This window comes from Octopus bimaculoides, chromosome 21 (genome assembly GCF_001194135.2).
Source record: "Octopus bimaculoides isolate UCB-OBI-ISO-001 chromosome 21, ASM119413v2, whole genome shotgun sequence".
In the NCBI taxonomy this organism is placed as follows: Eukaryota; Metazoa; Mollusca; class Cephalopoda; order Octopoda; family Octopodidae; genus Octopus; species Octopus bimaculoides.
The window spans coordinates 19,724,524-19,738,758 of record NC_069001.1 but is presented as its reverse complement, the minus strand read 5'-3'; the positions used below and the strand labels follow the sequence as shown (position 1 = coordinate 19,738,758).

General features: G+C 39.1%; 3 protein-coding genes across 11 annotated transcripts in view; 2 read left to right on the top strand and 1 right to left on the bottom strand.

Annotated features, from left to right (window-relative positions):
• LOC106884493 (U3 small nucleolar RNA-associated protein 14 homolog A) overlaps window positions 1–14,235 on the top strand; it is a 283,035-nt gene that overhangs the window by 15,471 nt on the left and 253,329 nt on the right. The gene's annotated exons all lie outside the window — the stretch shown is intronic.
• LOC106883222 (queuine tRNA-ribosyltransferase accessory subunit 2) overlaps window positions 1–14,235 on the bottom strand; it is an 85,502-nt gene that overhangs the window by 3,897 nt on the left and 67,370 nt on the right. For all 9 annotated transcript variants that reach the window (XM_014934145.2, XM_014934150.2, XM_014934147.2 and 6 more), the window contains 3 exons: window positions 7,264–7,352; window positions 5,120–5,220; window positions 3,062–3,187 (listed from right to left, as the gene is read on the bottom strand). In XM_014934145.2, coding sequence (XP_014789631.1) covers window positions 3,062–3,187; window positions 5,120–5,220; window positions 7,264–7,352 — 316 coding nt within the window. The remainder of the gene's footprint in view (window positions 1–3,061; window positions 3,188–5,119; window positions 5,221–7,263; window positions 7,353–14,235) is intronic.
• Window positions 7,695–14,235, top strand: part of LOC106883226 (uncharacterized) — a 62,028-nt gene continuing 55,487 nt past the window's right edge. The window contains exon 1 of the mRNA XM_014934156.2: window positions 7,695–8,139. Coding sequence (XP_014789642.1) covers window positions 7,954–8,139 — 186 coding nt within the window. The 5' untranslated portion in view covers window positions 7,695–7,953. The remainder of the gene's footprint in view (window positions 8,140–14,235) is intronic.

The following is a 14,235-nucleotide window of genomic DNA, read 5'->3' as shown; positions in this document are numbered from 1 at the left end:
GAAAGCGAAATCATGATGGCACCTGTACCAGTGGAGCACTAAGAGCACCGTTCGAGCGTGATCGTTGCCAGAGCAGCTGTCTGGCTTCCATGCCGGTGGCACATAAATAGCACCATTTGAGCGTGATCGTTACCAACGTCACCTTCCTGGCACTTGTGCCGGTGGTACGTGAAAAGACATTGGACTGGCTCCTGTGCAGGTGGCACGTAAAATACACCATTTCGAGCGTGGCCATTGCCAGTACTGCCTGACTGGCCTTCGTGCCGGTGGCACGTAAAAGCACCCACTACACTCTCAGAGTGGTTGGCATTAGGAAAGGCATCCAGCTGTAGAAACTCTGCCAAATCAGATTGGAGCCTGGTGTAGCCACCTGGTTCACCAGTGCTCAGTCACATCGTCCATCCCATGCTAGCATGGAAAGCGGACATTAAACAATGATGATGATGATGAAGATACAAACAATTAAGCATCAAGACTTAAAAATTAGAATAAAAAGAACAAATTAATAAGATAATGGTATCGAGAGCATGACTCAGTCAAAATTTGACAAAGACTGTGGAAAACAGTTCACTCAACAGCATGGAAAATTTGCATGTTAATGCAAAGAGTACACATTGTTGATTAATAAACTAAATCACTAGTCAAATAACATTACTAAGAATTAAAACAGTGAATTTGACAGTTGTTGTTTAGCACTCATCAAGTAGAATCTGTTGAAGTGTTACCCCTCATTGGCAAATAGTGAGAATGGATTTGGTGTAAATACCAAGGTTGACATTGAAAAGATATGCATCCCACCCATCTAGTTACTTTACTTTTCCATGTCCAAATAACAAACTTTGTTTTTCATCTTTGTGGGGTCCAATTACATAAATTGCATAAATCAGTAAGAGATCTCTCCAAAGGGATCATTAGTTGCTTGACATGCTTGAAATAGTAGCCAAATCTCCCTGAAATCACACCTAAACGGATGCTTTGAATAATGTATTTCCAGGTACATTATGGCTGAAAAAAAAAAGAGGTTGGTCACAACTTGAATGCCTTTAATTATAGTTCTTTTTGATCAAAGCCAACATGAGGTTATACAACAACTATAGAAGCTTCCTTAGGAAACTAGACTTGTATCCAAAGTGACATTCCCTATATTATAATAGCCAATATACATGTTTGTTGATCGGTTATTTCCCTAGCCATGCTTTATCTCATATAGAGAGAATTAATATAAGAGATGAGAGTTCTAATAACTTTCTGAAAAATACACACTTTTTAAATAAAACTTAGCAGAGATAGATTTTTTATGGAATTAGATTGCGATTATGTGAATAAAATCTTTTTTAAAGTAGCATACTATTGCAAATATACAAATGAGAAATTTTATTTTAAGGCAATAAATATTTTTATGTTGAAGATTAGTTTTCATTTCATCATTTTGTATTTCCATGTTATTTCCTGATTTTACCCATGATGGCAACAGTATACTGCCAAAATTATCTGTCCTTTAACAAGTAACACACTAGTAATCTTAATATATAAAGCTGAAGTTGTGTATCTGTGTGAAGCCTTTATAAAAGTTTATAGAAATCCACATTTTCCACTTTTTCGTAAAAATTTTTACATCAATGGAATTTTCTCGATGTGAACTTTCCAGTGCAGTAATTAGATTTTTTAAAATTCCGTTTACTTTGTGTGATTTAAGGGAGATTTGGCTGTTGTTTCTAGCAACTTTTATATTTCTTCCCTTCTACCTGGACCGGCGTTCTTACACATCGATCACGCGCTCAACATATAATATAGAGAGTAAGAGTAAAAGAGGCACAGAGAGAAAAAGAGAGAGAGAGAGAAAGTGATACATACAAAGTCATAGATTAATTTGCTTTAAAACTATTCTTCCCCTCTATCTACCTTTTCACTCTTACTTCGTTCTTCCTCTCTCCCATTTAATAACTTTCTTCTATCCCTCTACCTCTAACATATTTTTCATAACATAGAAACGTAAAAACACACACAACCACACATATGTGATCTGTGACAACAACATACACATAAACACATCAACATTATAGATATAAGATTTAGTTTGTGTGTGTTTCTTATATAAACATGCATACACATTGCTATTTTATAACTGTCTTCCGTTCTCTCTTCCTTTCTCCCCCTCCTCACTCTCTCAAACGCATACATGCGCACGTACATACAAGCATTCACTACAATATAACTAGATTTTACCTTACTACATGTGCGTCAATGTTTTGTAAATATACAAACTACGGAGCTTATGTAGACAGGACAACACATTGCAAATCCGTTAACTTCATTAGAAATGTGGGTAACTTTTCAGATTAACACCCGCACAATTTTCACTAGGGTGTTAGGGTTTAGGTTAGGGTTTTTGGGTTAGGGTTTAGGTTAGGGTTTTGGGGTTAGGGTTAGGGTTTAGGGTTAGGGTTAGGGTTAGGTAATCGTGCTTGTGTTAATCTGAAAAATTACCGAAATGTGAAAACTACCGACCCTGCTATTTGTTATAACTTTTGTTGTTCTGTTTAAGATGTACATAAATTATGCCTCCAAAGAAGAGAGCTTGCTGGGGAAAGAAAGCAACCAGTTTAAAAAGACAGCAACAGACTGCAGCAATTCACCACATTCCAGAAGCTATTTTGAACATAATGCAAAATGGTGTATCAACATCTACTGCCCAATCTGAAGAACTGTGTAGCAACAGATCGCCAGCAATTGCTTCATCAGAAATTGCCGTCCTAGCTCCTGCGTAAAGGGATTACCCTGCTATGTATAATCAGGGCAGCACAAAAAGTTGTTTTGCACAAACATTTGTATAGCCAATTAGACGGATGAAATTTACGTACAAACTGCCTTCAGACTTTCCCTATTAATTTCATCGTCTTTTGAATTATGAACATATTTACATCATAAGGGTTTTTTCGTTGTAAGGCTTTCTTTTTTAGTTGATTTTCACCTACCAAGACTTATCATAGATGGCATAATAAGTCACACCTGGACAACGTCGGGTTATACTGCTAGTTTAATAATAAAAATGTTTACTTACTCTGGGTCTGAAAGAGCTATTTCAAATGATTTCAAACCAGCTCTGTTGTTAGACTCTTTCAAAGATTTAGTAGACTGAAAACTGAAAACCAAGGCTGCTCCCCTTTCTGTGGCTAGATATGGATATCTGAGAAGCTATTAAGGAATATTTATAATTTTTGCTTTAAATAAGAAAAAAAATAATTTTAAATTTCACTGAAAAAAAAAAATTAATACAGAACTATAGTTATAATAGAATACTACACAGCTTTTTTTGCAGATGCCAACACAATACACACACTTCTTGTACCTCTTGCAACAACTCTGTACACACAAGCCAACAAAAGAACCTCTTTGCAGTTGCTTGAGCTGTAAGAAATTTTAGCCAAATCTCCTTCAAAATCACACCCTACCATCTTTACCAATAAAAGGACACATTAGATAATATAATGCTCGACATTCTTTTCTAATCTAGGCACAAGGGGGGAGGGGGTCAGTCAATTAGATCGACCTCAGTATGCAACTGGTACTTAATTTATCGACCCTGAAAGGATGAAAGATAAAGTCGACCTCGGCGGAATTTGAACTCATAATGTAAAAATGAAATACTGCTAAGCATTTTGCCCAGCACGCTGACGTTTCTGCCAGCTCGCCACCTTCTATAATACTACAAAAGAAAAGATGGACTGGTCAAGTTTAGAATGTCTTTAATCACAGCTCTACTGATCTAGGGCTAAACGATTGCAACACTACACACACTTTCTGTGCTCTTTACTGCATAAAAAATTTTTGAGGAAGCCTCTATGTGACTATTTAACCTGCTAGAAACAACAGCCAGATCTTCATCAAATGACACATTACCATCAGAAATGAAAAAAAAATAAGAGTAGATAATGTGACAAGTGGAGTGGGGGATGTGCTCAATGTGTTAGAGACAGGGGAGAGAGGAGGAAGGGACAGGGCTACATACATCCAAGCATAACTGAGTGGTTTTAGGATATCAATTCTGCTGTACTGGATGGGTCATTCTTATTGATAACCACTCAACCATGAAGTAGCAATAAAGCCTTTGGACATTGGAACAGAAGTTAAGTTAGTGTGTTTCATGCAGGGAACATTAAAAAAAGCTAACTGGAAATAAATAGACTTTATTTGTTTATTTGTTCCAGTCATTTGACTGTGCTGGAGCAGCACCTTTAGTCAAACAAATTGACCCCAGGATTTATTCTTTGTAAGCCTAGTACTTATTCTATCAGACTCTTTTGCCAAATGGCTAAGTTACAGGGACATAAACACACCAACATCAGCTGTCAAGCAATGGTGGGGGGACAAACACAGACACACAATAATATATATATATATATATATATATATATATATATATACACACAACGGGCTTTTTTCAGTTTCCGTCTACCAAATCCACTCACAAGGCTTTGGTCAGCCTGAGGCTATATTAGAAGACACTTGCCTAAGGTGCCATGCAGTGGGACTGAACTTGGAACCATGTGGTTGGTAAGCAAACTACTTACTGCACAGCCACCCTTGTGCCTATGGCAAGGAAAAAACATAAGTCAATAACTAATGTTTTCATTTTTTAGAAAATACTGGAGACAATTCTGCCTTATTACAAAGTCATCAGCAAAACAAACTTCACTTTTTGTACTTAGGAAAGTAATAAGAGAATCACTAAGTATATGTATAAGATAGTATGATTGTTGATGTAGAAAAAATAGAATTGTTAAGAAATTAAATAATTTAGAGATGCCATCTTTATGAAAATTACTGTTAACACATTATGGTATATATTTAATTCAGGGAAAATTAAAAAGCTAACCAGAAATATCTAGAACAGCATAACACCATAAAGACTGTAGTGAGATATGAACTTATGATTATACAGTTTGTAATCCAACACATTAAATTTACAGACAATATATTTTCTAAATAATTTTTTTTTTAAATAAAGGGTAGTGGGTACTGGACAAAAGCTATTTATAGAATCATATATAATACACAAATAAAGATTAGAATGATTACAGAAACTGAATTATTCTTTATAAGGTTAAAAAAGGGATATGAACTGTCGAATATATCAATTCCTTGTTCAACAGCTTCTAACACTTTTGCAGGTGTCCACAATGACTGCATTAGGCGAGGTTTGTCTTCAGGTAAATTGTTCTGTCAAAAGACATAAAAAAAGACACACCACTGAAATATTTACAATAAAATTTTTTTTAAATGCAATAGGAAGAAAAAAAATTTATGAATTAACAGAGCTAGAGAACAGCAATATGTTACATTGAGGACATGCCCAATAAATAGCAGGCATCAATGAGCACCAATTACAACCTGGTTGTCAGGTTCTTTGAGAGAGTTAATTTTGTTGCAAGCATCTGGACTAAGCCTCTGCATCCCTCCCTATCCCATATTTTTTTTTATACGACATGATCTGTAGATATTCAAGAATGGAATCAACCACATCATCAGTCTGGGACAGCCCTTAAGGTAATGGGTACAGTCCTACCTACCCTAACTAATTTATAAAACAAATGACAACCCAGGAAAACAGACATTAGAATGAACCTATGTGGGACCCTTTGGGTGATCACTCAATTTATTAGAAATAACCACCTCAAATAATACCATACCATCTTAAAAAAAAAAAAGACACACTAGATGACATCTTTATGGATGTACAAAATCTAGAGTCATGGGATAGTCATGGTTGGAATGCCTATAATCATAGATCAGTACAGGCTAAGCAACAAAATTCAGAACATATCCACACCCATCCAAGCTTAGAGAAATGGTTAAAAAATGATTCTTAAAAAAAAAAACAAAAAAAAACATCTCAATAAATTATTAATATGTTAACTGCCACATGTACCACCAGTGGTTCATCACAATCTTCACTCAACCACTGTATGCACCACTGGTAGTACATTTTCATAATTTGTGAAAATATGTTATTCTGCATCTTTGACATTGTTTCAAGGACATTTAAATAACACAAGTGCTAAATATTAAAGTTTAATTATGAAAAAGTGTAAAAATATAAAAAGAATTACATTTTCTTGTAATTAAACAGTATCAGTATGACTGTGTGAAATATATGGCATCACCAGTAAGTTCTAGTAACAAGCCATAGCAGTTAACATGTTAAAGAAAAAAAGTAATGAGATCAAACTCAATAATTAGTACTGCTATTTATGACCTTAGTCAAAATACACATCACTACCTAAGTTATACTAGAAATTCTATTAACTGTTTAGAAAATAAAACATTCCTGACAAACAGATTTACTACCAGTACCAACACAACTAAACCAAAGTGGGGAACTGCTATGTGGTCACATGAGCTGATAGAAAAGCAGCAAAATCTACTTCAAATAGCAACCTACCAACTTGAAAAGAAGTATATGTGCACAATTGGTTAGTGCATTATAATTATAATGTGGAGGTTGAAAGTTCGTACCTCACCTGGGGCACTGACATGTATATAGGCGCAGGCATGGCAATGTGGTAAGAAGTTTGCTTCCATTATAGTCCTGGGCTGACCAAAACCTTGTGAATGGATTTGGTAGATGGAAATGGAAAGAAATCCATTATATATGTGTGTGTGAGAGTGAGTATGTGTATGTGTGTGTGTCTTTATGATTGTCCCCCACCAGAGCTTGATGTTAGTTTATTTACGTCCCTGTAACTTAGTAGTTTAGCAAAAAGAGACTGATAGAAAAGGTAGCAGGATAACAATAAAATAACTACTGGGATCAATTTGTTCAACTCAAGTCTTCAAGGCAATTTCCCAGCATGGTTACAATCCAACGACTGAAACAAATAATAGATAAAAGATTGAATAATGAAGTACTAGATACACCATTTTTCTTTACCCTTTTAGACACACCATGTTTGGCCTATATAAAAGATAGAATAGTCACTTGTGGAACATATTAATCATAGATCTACTTGATCAGAGCTAACTGGTGATAAAACAATCACTAGCCACAGAAGCAAAGGTAGGGAACCATTTCAGTATGAGAATTGAATTACAAGTGCAAACGTTTGTTAAATTACTCTTATTCTTTTAAATCTTTTTTATTTTTTCATATGTATTTTAAATATCATCAGTAGGTGATTTCAAATTTGAATATGGCTGAAATCCCATGCATAAGTGAGGGGGTTTTCCACCCGTAATATACAGGGTCAAAAATGAGTGACTCACAATCACATGACTTAAGACTTCATTCATTTTCTCAGTTGTAACACTTTCAGATGTAACACCAGAGCGATGCAGCCCTTCTAGCACAAAACCTGTAAATAAAAATACAACATATCTAATTAGAATACATATTTACTTAGCTTCCGGAAAGGAGGAAAGCAACACTCTTGATTATTTTCAGAATGGTGGGAAGAAAAGAAGGAAGAAAGCACAACTCAATGGTTGCTATTATAGTGGTCTTCGTAGCTAAATAGTTGAATGGCCTCCCTTGCAAGAAAGATTATAGAGTAACCTCCCTTCTTTAAATTTCTTGAAGCATGTGTGTCATGAGACGTGATTCTTAATTATTCAAGAAGCTTAGCATTTCTCTTGGAAGTTCCTAGAATGACTAGCGTTCCATTAATAGAAACAGCTTACTAACCCTGATCTTCCAGGTACTACTAAAGCAGCGCGGACCCGAACGCGCAGTCGCGCGTCTGCGCTAGCTAGTCGTGAGTGGTCGATCCTAACCCTAACCACGTATTCATTTGCACACGCGGGTTAGGGATAGGGTTAGGGTTAGGATCGACCACTCAAGACTAGCTAGCGCGGACGCGCGACTGCGCGTTCAGGTCCGCGCTGCTTTAGTAGTACCGATCTTCCATATGTAAACTGGTTGAAATATTGTATCAGGTTGAAATTAATTTAAGTGGCATGGTTGATGGAGAAAAAAAAATCCACTTGTATCGTGAAGGAAGAAATGCTGTTTATTCAAAATGTCAATGGTCAAGCGTTCATCAAGTTCAAAAATGTTGTGAAATGTGTACGATGCTGTATGACGATTGGCAAATGATTCCAACAGGTGGCGATAAAGAACAGCAATCAGCACCGAGTTTAAAAGTAAGGTACAGAACCATCGAGAAACATTGTTATTTTCATTATTTTATAATGTTACCTCTGCTTGGGGGTTGGGGTATAATGGTCTACGTAGCTAAATAGTTGAATGATCTTCCTTGCAAAAAAGTAACCTTCTTTTTAACTTTCTCGAAGCATCTGTGTCATGAGACGTGATTATTAATTATTCAAGAAATTTAGCGTTTCTCTTGGAAGTTTCTAGAATGTCTAGCGTTCCATTAATAAAAACAGCTTGCTAACCCTGCTCTTAGTCGATTAGACTTAGAGTCATTCATATCATTGCTACATCCGTCTATTTCTCTATGCCACATGACTAAAAACCACCACTTCACTGTTATTTCTACATTTTCTATCTCTGAACATTCTTGCATAGATTACTTCATTCAACTAGATTCTACATTTTGATTATGTATCATCATCGACCAGTAAATAAAATATTTTTTTATGTAGTAAATATATAGTTCTTGAATTTATTCTTCATCTCTTTATGAACTATTGTAATAACACACATGCAGCCACATCAACACCTTGTACTGACTATATATTTCCATTACACTATAATAGGAAGTAGTGCATCATGCTATTTTCAAATTGGATATCTCTTTGCCAATTAGTTTTAAATAACTATCATGGTAGGATACAATTTAAAGGTTATCGTTGTAATCTTAACTTTTTCTAAACCACAATGATTTACAATACCATATTCAGACATGTACATTATATTAAATATACAGTCCATAATATTTACGAAAAGCAGATTCCGACACAGGTGAGTAAAATATAAATGAGTAACAGTAGAGGTACAGGTGTCAAACCAAGGATTGACACATATACCTCTACTGTTACTTATATATATATATATATATATATATATATCATCATCATCATCGTTTAACGTCCGCTTTCCATGCTAGCATGGGTTGGACGATTTGACTGAGGACTGGTGAAACCAGATGGCTACACCAGGCTCCAATCTGATTTGGCAGAGTTTCTACAGCTGGATGCCCTTCCTAACGCCAAATATATATATAGATAGATATAGATATATATATATATATATAGAGAGAGAGATAGATATATACCTACATACATATATGTGTGTGTGTGTATACATATCTATGTATATGTATGTTTGTGTATATATATATATATATATGTGTATGTATGCATGTATATCATCATCATCATTGTTTAACGTCCGTTTTCCATGCTAGCATGGGTTGGACGATTCGACTGGGATCTGGGAAGCCAGGAGGCTGCACCAGGCTCCAGTCTGATCTGGCAGTGTTGCTGGATGCCCTTCCTAATGAGAACTACTCCGTGAGTGTAGTGGGTACTATTTACGTGCCATTGGCACAGGGGCCAGAGGTGGCTGACAATGGCCACAACTGGTTGGTGCTTTTTACGTGCCACCGGCACAGAAGCCAGTCAAGGCTGCGCTGGCACCAGCCACGTTCGGATTGAGCTTTTTACGTGCCACCAGCACAAGTATCACAACTACAATTTCCATTTGATTTTTATTTTGATGCTGATGTACTTGACTCAAGGTCTCAAGCACAGTGGGTCGCCCTACGATCCTAGGTACTTGAATGGGCTGGGGCTGGTTATGTGAAGCTGGTGCAGGGTACACCGTGAACTCACTTTATTTGTCAGGTCTTCGCAATCACAGTATATCTCCAGAGGTCTCGGTCTTTCATCATTGCCTCTGTGAGGCCCAATGTTTGAAGGTCATGCTTGACCACCTCATCCTATGTCTTCCTGGGTCTCCCTCTACCCCAGATTCCTTCAACTGTTTGGGAGTGACACTTCTTCACACATCTCTCCCCATCCATCCGCAGTACATGACCATACCAGCACAAACATCTCTCTTGCATGTCACATCCGATGCTACTTATGTCCAACATTTCTCTCAGGGCGCTTACACTCTGTCGTGTGTGCACACTGACATTACACATCCAGTGGATCATGCTAGCTTCATTTCTTTCAAGCCTACGCATGTCCTCTGCAGTCATGGCCCATGTTTCACTGCCATGAAGCATGGCAGTTTGCACACATGCATCGTACAATCTACCTTTCACTCTGAGCAAGAGACCCTTTGTCACCAGTAGTAGAAGCTTTCTGAACTTTTCCCAAGCTATTCTTATTCTAGTGGTAACACTCTCTGAACATTCACGCCTACTACGGACTTGGTTACCTAGGTAGCGGAAGCTATCAACTACTTCTAGTTTCTCCCCCTGGCGTGTGATGGAATCTGTTTTCTGAGCATCTGTGGTGTCTATTGCCCCTGTGCATCTGCTGTACACGAACACTAACTTCTCAGTTAATCTTCCTTTGATGTTGCTGCACTCTTATGCGTCCATAGCTTACACTGGTACATCTTATGGAGTTTATACCTACTCCTTTTCTACACATCGAGCAGGGCCACCTACCTGATGGGGTGTGTGATGAGTTCGCCTTCCTACTTACTAGAACTTTGGTCTTTGCTACATTGACTCAAAGGCCTTTCGATTCTAAACCTTGCTTCCACACCCGAAATTTCTTTTCTAGTTCCAGTAGTGTTTCTGTTATTAGGGCTAGGTCATCAGCATAGAGGAGCTCGCAGGGCAACCCATCTTGAAATCCTCTGTTACTGCATGGAGGACTATAATGAATAAAAGGGGACTGAGGGCTAAACCTTGGTGGACCCCTACTTCTACCCGGAATTCTTCACTATACTTTCCTAACCTTACTAATGACCTCTCTGGATAGGGCCTGTACAGCCCTTATTAACCATTTGTCAATCTCCAGTTTCCACATCGCCCACCAGATAAGGGATTGGAGGACCCTGACCACAAAAGCTAAGTATAGGGGTTTATCTTTATCTAGGTATTTCTCCTGCAGTTATCGAACCAGGAATATGGCATCAGTGGTGCTTCTACCTGGCACAAAACCAAACTGCACCTCATCTAAGCAGACTCTCTCCCTAGTGAGATGGGCTATGACCCTCTCTATGACCTTCATCACTTGATCCAGCAGTTTGATAGCCCTGTAGTTATTTCTATCTAGAGCATCACCTTTACCCTTGTAGCAGTTGACTATGGTATGACTCCATCATGAACTACCTGGTTTACAATGCGGGTGACTAGGCCATAGCCCACACCACCGGATGCTTTAAGCATCTCAGTAGTGATTCCTGATGGGTGGGGAGCTTTTCCTAGCTTCATACCCTTCATTGCTTTATCTACCAGGGAGCTGTCTATTCGGATAGCTGGTCTCTCTACTGAGTCAATATTTGGCAGGCTCTCCTCCTCCCATTCATTCTCCACATTCAGGAGTTTTCATAATGGATTCTCCAAGCCTCTTTCTTTTCAGTATCACTAAAAGCAAGTACACCATCATCCATGCGGACACATTTCTCTCCTGTGACATCACAATTTTCTCTCACACACTGTCTTGCAATCCAAAATACCTCAGTTCTTTGGTCCTCATGTCGCTGGACATTGGCAAACTACTACTTTTCCACTTCACCCTTGGCTATGTATACCTGCCGCCCAGCCTCCCTTTTGGCTACATGGTACAGTTTCCTGCTACCCCCACCCTTCTAGGCTTTCCAGGCCTGTTTCTTTGCTCTAATGGCTTTGTCTACCATACTATTCCACCACCATGTAACTCTGGGTCTGGAAGGGACTTTGCACCATCCACAGACTTGGTCTGTTGTGGCACTCAGCAAGCTGTCCCGTAGGAATTTCCAGCTACCTTCTATGTCAGAAGTCTGTAGCTCCTCCTCCCTCTCATCAAATTTCTTGATGAGGATGTCCCTAAATCTCTGACCATGTGAAGGGTTCTTTACCTTCCAAATCCTTCTTTTTTGGATTGGTCTACTTCTTGGTATCCTTCTGGCCTCAAGCCTAAAATCACTAATGACGAGCCTATGCTGGGGGGGTACATTCCTCACCCAGAAGGGTCTTTGTATTTAAGAGCAACACTGCGTCCTGCTGTCTGGTGAGGATGAAATCAATCTGGCTAGCAGAGTCCCCTGATTGATAGGTTATCAGGTGCTTGTCTGGCTTCCTGAAGTTAGTGTTGCAGATTAAAAGGTTACATGTATCACAGAACTCCAGTAGCCTAGTTCCCTCATTGTTCCGGGTGCCAATACCATGGCACCCGTGTACCCCAGTGAAGATACCAGATTCCTGCCCAACATGCCCATTAAAATCTCCAGCCACAAAGATGAGGTCATTGCCACTCATCTTTGAGGTAGCCTGTAGAAGGGTATCATAAAAGTGGTCCTTCTGATCATTTGGTAACCCCGCATGTGGGACATAGGCGGAGATAATTGTAGCTGTGCTGTTCTGCAGGACTAGCCTGAACTTAAGCTCTATCACATACCCTATCAACCTCCCTGACTTTATCCACCCATTTCTCTGCAAGGAGTATGCCTACACCCCTACACCATCCATGTTATCTTGCCAGAAGACTTTATACCTATGTGCTTTGCCTGTGAGGACCCTAGCTGAAGCTCCTCTCCATCTTACCTCTTGTATGCAGCATACATCAACCTGTTTCCTTTCAAGCATCTCTACAATTTCACTAGACCTACCTTTCAGTGTGCCAACATTGACAGTGCTAACTCTGAAAACTGGGAAGGGAATGCGGGGTGAAGTTTGGGGAGGAGATATGTTATTCAGTGCCTGAAAAGAAGAGAGAGGTTGTGGTGTTTGTTTTTTAGGCATGCTTCATTTGTTCTCTCTTCTGACCTGACAACATTCAAGCATGTTAAAATTGTTGCCCCTACTGGTGGTAGGAGCCGGTGTTAGCAGCGTTGTAAGCATAAGCATTATGGACATCAAATTATGTAGATTTAAGCAGTGTAACAAAAATATAGATATTCCAATGTTAGGTTAGGAGAAAGTCAGCTAAAAACTGGTTGTGCTTGTCCAGGAAGAGGGAGATTGCAGGTATGATGGAGGATACCACCAGCAGGGAAGGGTTCAGACAGAGAGAGATGAAACAAGCTCATTTCTACATACACACAAGGGTACCCCCACACACGAACAAGCATACATGGACAGCTGAATGGCTTTCTCCATTTGATAAGACTAAGGAAAATTCCTGGGTAGTTGTTGGCATGTTTCTAGACAGAATGAAAATGAAACGAAAGATAGCCAGTTAAGTAGGTGGGCAGATAACCTGGTTGTGTTTGTCCCAGTAGAAGGAGAGAGATAGGGAAAGAGAGAGTGCAGGTAATATAGGGAACAACACCAGTGAGGAGTGGGAATTGGGAGAAGAGATATCTGGTAGTGGTGGTGACAAATTTCTAGACTGCGTAAGATAGCTGGTTAAGTGGGTGGGTGGATGAACAGTTGGGCAGGTTGCATTTTCCCTAGAAAAGAGAGAAGTGCAGGTAAAATATAAAGAACAGCCCAGTGAGGAGGAGGGATTGGGAGAATAGACACAGGTAATGGTGGTGGGAGAAGGGATATCCGGTGTAGATGGTGGAAAGATAGAGATATCCAGTATTGGTGGTGGGGGAAGATAGAGATATCCGGTATTGGTGTTGGGGGCAGGATAGGGCGGGCACACCCTGTGAACAAGCAAGTTTAGTTTGTGGACAGAGGGATGAAAATAATGGAAATAAGAATGAGATTAACAGACTGAGAAACGAGAAAAAATGAGTAATTATCTTAACGATATTACATGAGATAAAATTATATTTTCGAGGGGGGACATTTTCAATGGTTAGCTCATAAAAACAAGCTCATCATCATCATCATCGTTTAATGTCCGATTTCCATGCTAGCATGGGTTGGACTATTTGACTGAGGACTGGTAAAACCAGATGGCTACACCAGGCTCCAATCTGATTTGGCAGAGTTTCTACAGCTGGATGCCCTTCCTAACGCCAACCACTCAGAGAGTGTCACCTGCACGAAGGCCAGTCAGGCAGTAATGGCAACGGCCACGCTCAAAATGGTGTATTTTATGTGCCACCCGCACAAGAGCCAGTCCAGGGGCACTGGCAACGATCTCGCTCGAAAATCCTTACACATGTCACAGGCACAAGTGCCAGAAAGGCGACGCTGGGCACAGGTTTCATCCCGA